Source organism: Limulus polyphemus, unplaced genomic scaffold (genome assembly GCF_000517525.1).
Source record: "Limulus polyphemus unplaced genomic scaffold, Limulus_polyphemus-2.1.2 Scaffold951, whole genome shotgun sequence".
In the NCBI taxonomy this organism is placed as follows: Eukaryota; Metazoa; Arthropoda; class Merostomata; order Xiphosura; family Limulidae; genus Limulus; species Limulus polyphemus.
In genome coordinates this window covers 101476-106794 of record NW_013666561.1, presented here as the reverse complement: position 1 = coordinate 106794, position 5319 = coordinate 101476, and the positions used below count along the sequence as shown (strand labels likewise).

The following is a 5319-nucleotide window of genomic DNA, read 5'->3' as shown; positions in this document are numbered from 1 at the left end:
CTAATAATAATTTTTCTAGTAATTTTATTCAGTATAACCAGAACAGAAAGACTAACTTCGAGTAGCTGGGCTTGTCTCAGCATTCCCGTGTTATACTTGAATAAATCTTCAGGAGAAAGGGAGAAGGTTGGGAATTAGAACCATATAAGAACTGTTAAGGCAGGGTGTATAGTTCTATTTCGTTCTATGTAATATCTTATAATTCTGTTTAGTTCTATTTAATATCTTATAATTTTATTTAGTTCTATTCAATATTTTATAGTTCTATTTAATATCTTTTTGTAAAGGTAGAGGCTGGGAGTTTAATTGATAAAATATTAGGGTGGCTTTATTTCAATTCATTTCTACTTTAAGAAATTTAAGGGTAGCTGCCTTCCCACAACTGGCTATAGACAGTGAAAGGCAGTAGAAGCTGAGATGTTGTGGGTTTATGCACTCAGCTTCGTACCCCTATTTGATTGATGATTTGTTTTTTTTCCATGACGGGTGACTAGATTGACATCGCATTTGGATTTTGTCTGATAGATGGGATATCCCCAATGCATTTGGGTGATATTACAGCAGACATTATTCATTATGACAATAAGTTGACAACCAGGACCGATAATGGTATTGCGATATTTAATTCATTATTAATTTATAGTGCTGATTTAATCGCCTATTGACAATTAATGTAATCAATAGTTTAAAAGGTATTTATTTATATATATATGATTGCAGTTTGCCCCTTAGGTTGAGACATTCCTCCTACCTACTATCCTCTATATGTACACTCCTGGTGTGTCTGATGTGGGTTGGAAGTGATCCAGCTAAGTAAGTCCTCACGTGTGTGTTAGCCAGGTATCCCTCCTCTTACCGCAGACTATATGCCCACTGCTGGATGTAAGTTCTTGGTGGATCTGGTGTTGGGTTGCAGCTGGATGCAGCATGTTTTCTCGCTTGTGTACAGCTGGATGTCCTCGTACTACTGCAGACAGGAAGGACCATACCCATTGCTGTCAGGTTTTGTACCAGAGATGTCATCCTGCCGGGGCTTTTCACCTTCCTACCGTCTGCTGGGTGTTGGTTCCCGGCAGATCTGATGTTGAGTGTGTTGGAAATGTGCACAAGTGGAGACGGATTTGGCACAGACACTCGTCTTCCCTACCACTTCCCATTTTGAGGAGAAGAAGTAGGTGATCCTCTACCTACTACGGATCTGATGTACCATTCTAGATACTGCCTGGTGTTGGATGAGGTCAAAATAACACTACGATCTGTCACGCCCTAGCTACTCAACACCCAGGAGTCTCATTCATCAATCATACATATTCTGGGATTCCTTCATGTTTTTCCACCTATGTTTGCGACACTGTCATAAAAAAAGTAAGAAGTATACTTGGATCAGATGTGGTGCAATCTTCTTGTAAGTTGTGATGTTTTCTCTTTTGTTTCCACACCTCCTGCTCTTTATTGGGTGCTTCCTAAATGGGATTTTTTTTTATTGGCCCTCCACCAGTTCATTGTGGGATTTTAGCTATTCTGTGAGAGGAGGTAAGATATTGTATTGGAAGTTAGCATTTTCCTACACTGAAAATGTATTTCCAATAGATACTTACTTTTGCTCACATTTCCCATCCAGCCTCCATACTTCCGATGATATTTGATGTAGGTCTTCTGACCAATCTCAAAGTGATCAATGAGTGCAGATGTGAAGGTGCTGATTATGATAGGAGTGGTGTTGCACTCCTATTGGTGGAGAGCTGCTGCATGATTATTTATATGTGAATATGCAGGAGCGTGAAGTGGAAGGCTAATGGAGTGCATTGAAAATTTGTGCCAACAGAGGGCAGTTCTAGCCAAGCAAGGATATTTTTTGAGAGGAGGTAAGTATCTATTAGAAATACACTTGCAGTGTAGGGAAATGCTAAATTTTACTTCAGTAAGCTTTCCAATGTTTATCTTTAAATTAAAGAAGTAAAGCTTCATTGTATTGCATCTGAAGTATGTATCTCTGTAAGATTTAGTGATTTAGATAATGATTATCTGTTTGTACTAGATATTAACTAATATAATGTTTTCAGCAAATGTTTTTAAAATTTATTGTATTTACACATATGAACTCGTTTTTCTGAAATAATGTCTTAGAGAAAACCAGGTCTACTGACCCTCCAGTGGGTGCTTGAAATGATTGATAAAGAGCTTCGACAAGCTCAACTCAATGGCCATGAATACTATCTGATAGATGTTGTACCTAACCTTAGAGCTATGTTGCAGGTTCGGACATTTATTAAGGATTGTGAACAAGAAATGGAAGATTTTGAAAAAGAAGTAAGATGTTGTAATTTCTTTTATGTTAATATCAACATTGCACAACCTGTGAATTGAGGTAGTTTTAAGATTTCCTGCTTTAAGTTTTATAAATATTATCAAAACACTTTGAAGTGCTTATGTAAATAAAATTATGTTTTGAAATTTCTTTTAACTTGTAAGTCATTTCTGACATGTCCTAACGTATTAAAGTTTTATTTCTATTGAACATTTGTTTACTATATAAAAAAAAAAAAATTCATTTGACATGAAAATGGAGTTGTAAAATTCTAACAGTTTTAGAGTGAAGTATCCTCCAGTAATATGCATATTATATTTAATATTGTATGTATTCACTATACATGTTTGTGCAGGCATCATAGCAGTTTATTAATACAATAGTAGAATGGTTAAAATAATGTTTAAAAAAAAGGCAAAAGATCTTTCATTTGTAACATACTAGTTTTTCCCTCGTTAATGTACCATTTTATGTTTATTTATGTATTTTGTGTTTGTTATCATACTGAAAGAAATGTGTTATAATTATAGTCTGAATCATTCTATAAACCTTCTGAATGTTTCAGTTATTAGATTAGAGTACGTTAAGAACAAAAGCAAAATAAAAAATATGTCAGTTTGCATAAAACTTGGATTGGAATTTGTAGCTTATATACTCTTTCTTTTTATTTTTGGAAGTGGCCTTGTCTATTTGCATTAAACCTAGCTGTTCCAGAAAAAAAAGTTGTTGAAAATGTAGCCTCTGCTGTGGCAAAATCTCCTGATCATCTTCAGAAAAGAGGATTAAGTGATGAAAAGGATGTTATGAAAACAAAGGTAAAATATTGTTCAAATATGTAATTTTTCTAGAATTGTGTTCTTGAGATCATTATACTTTACATCATCAGAATGATTCACAAAAGATTTCATTTGAATGGATATTATATACAAGTGTTGTTAGTGTTGTTAGGAACTACTGGGCAGGGGTATTATTACTATTGAGATAGGGGTGTAACCTATACTATAGAGTTGGAGGGGGGTCTTTTCCCAAAAATATGGATTTTATTTCTTTTACACAAATAATGTAAGTGATTTACATGAAAGTCAAGTGTTTATTTAAAAATAAACAGAGGATATTGGACATTTTAGATTTTTTAGAAGATTAAGAAGATCATCTGATCCCCCAGCCATGTATACAGGGTGTAGGTTAATGATGTAACACAACTACTTTACTACTATTTACCACCTGAGTGAGATCATCATTTACAAGAAAAAGAACCAAAGTTTGAACATTGCCATCAAATGAATGAATGAAGCTTTATGTGTTTAATATATCGCAGTGTATTTGGTTTAAGTTTTAATTTCATATTACTAGTGAAAGACGATAGTTCATAAGTGTTTTTTTTTTCCTGTTTTTCTATCTATAGCGTCGTTATGATGAATACAGCTATAGTGTGAAGGATTTTCTGAAATATTTCAACACCACTGACAGATTAGTCACTGTTGATGTGTCTTGTGGTATAGCTGACTTGATTTGGTCCAAAGTTTCTGAGTTTTTCTTTTCTGTTGGCTTTATACCTAAGATGGCCATCAACACAGTGATTGTGTTTGCATTCAGTAAGTCTTAATTATGGAATTTTAAAAATGATTTACAAATTGATTTTAACTAATCTTTAAATAATACTCAGCAAAGCTCAAAAATATATAGCCAGGTATCTGCAAAATGACATTATTTTTTAAGTGAATCAATAAAAACTGCATGAAAATTATAAAGCTTTAAGTGGATAATTTATGTTTAGTTATAGTTGTTTCATGTATAGAATTACAAATTGGAAAACTTATTTTCTTACATTTTTGAACCATTTTAATTTAAGATGGTGAAGTAATGGATTTGGATACTCTTTGTTGATAAGGTAACTTGATTTTCATTGTTCAGTGTTTCACTTTAAAAGTTTTGTAAGTTTACAGCTAGTATAGTTCTAATTGAAAGTAAATTGTTAGTTAATGTGGATATAAAGCAAGCATTACTTTTATAAAGGAATATTGTGTAATCAAAAAACATTCAAATAACTCACCATTTGAAAAGAGGAAACATTGATCTCAAAAACAAATTATGGTTTTTCACTATGGTTACTTACTTTCACGTATCTTAAGCTATTTAAGCTTATTGTACTATTGAGATACTGATATTGATGTAGATCAGCGTAATGAGTTTTGAGAATGATTACTTATTTAAAAGAGCATGTATTTTTTAAAGGTATTATTTCACTTATTGTATACAAAATAGATATTACTGAATATCATGTGACATATCTTACAGCATATAGTTCTAATTTGGAATATAAGTATATCATGCTTTTTCTACCTTTTTATTTTAGTGTAGTATTTTTCAGAATTGCTACTCACCTCTCTGCAAATCAAACAGTTAATACCTTGCACACTGCTGTGAAGATTTTTTTTGCACATGCTACAAGCCTTGAATGAAGCTCCTAACTCTGCGTGTGATAACATGTACTGTGACAGCATATGATTTAATCATCATTAGACTATAGCTCTCCACCAGAAGGAGGCGAAACATCCTCCATTTGCAGTAATCCTCATGAGCACTATCATTCGAAATAAGTTTCATTCTTTTCTTGGCATTGGTTGTCTTCAGAGTGTTTGTTTCTTAAGGATTACCAGAATCTTTTAAACTTTCATTACCATTCATAGTATAATTTTTCATTCCTTAATATTCTTGATTATGTGAAAGAACAATACCAAATTTTAAACATTTCAGTTAGATCGTTTGTTCAAGTTATCTTCACTTTGATTTTCATTTAATCAAATTTGTAATCTTGAAGCATATGTCCCATTATCTGTTCCCATTGTTTAACTCAGTGTGTGGGTTCTAGCCAGTACTGTTACTTCTCAGGAAAAAAAGAAAAATGAATTATACTTGTCTTAAGACATTATTATTAGGTCTATTATATTTTTTAATTCTGCTTTCTTTGGCCTGGCATGGCCAGGTGGTTAGGGCGCTCGACTTGCAGT

At 33.0% G+C, this 5319-nt stretch overlaps 1 protein-coding gene across 1 annotated transcript in view; it reads left to right on the top strand.

The window, feature by feature from the left end:
- LOC106461397 overlaps window positions 1-5319 on the top strand; it is a 32472-nt gene that overhangs the window by 13704 nt on the left and 13449 nt on the right. Inside the window, exons 3-5 of the mRNA XM_022388339.1 lie at window positions 2128-2310; window positions 2986-3123; window positions 3714-3903. Coding sequence (XP_022244047.1) covers window positions 2128-2310; window positions 2986-3123; window positions 3714-3903 — 511 coding nt within the window. The remainder of the gene's footprint in view (window positions 1-2127; window positions 2311-2985; window positions 3124-3713; window positions 3904-5319) is intronic.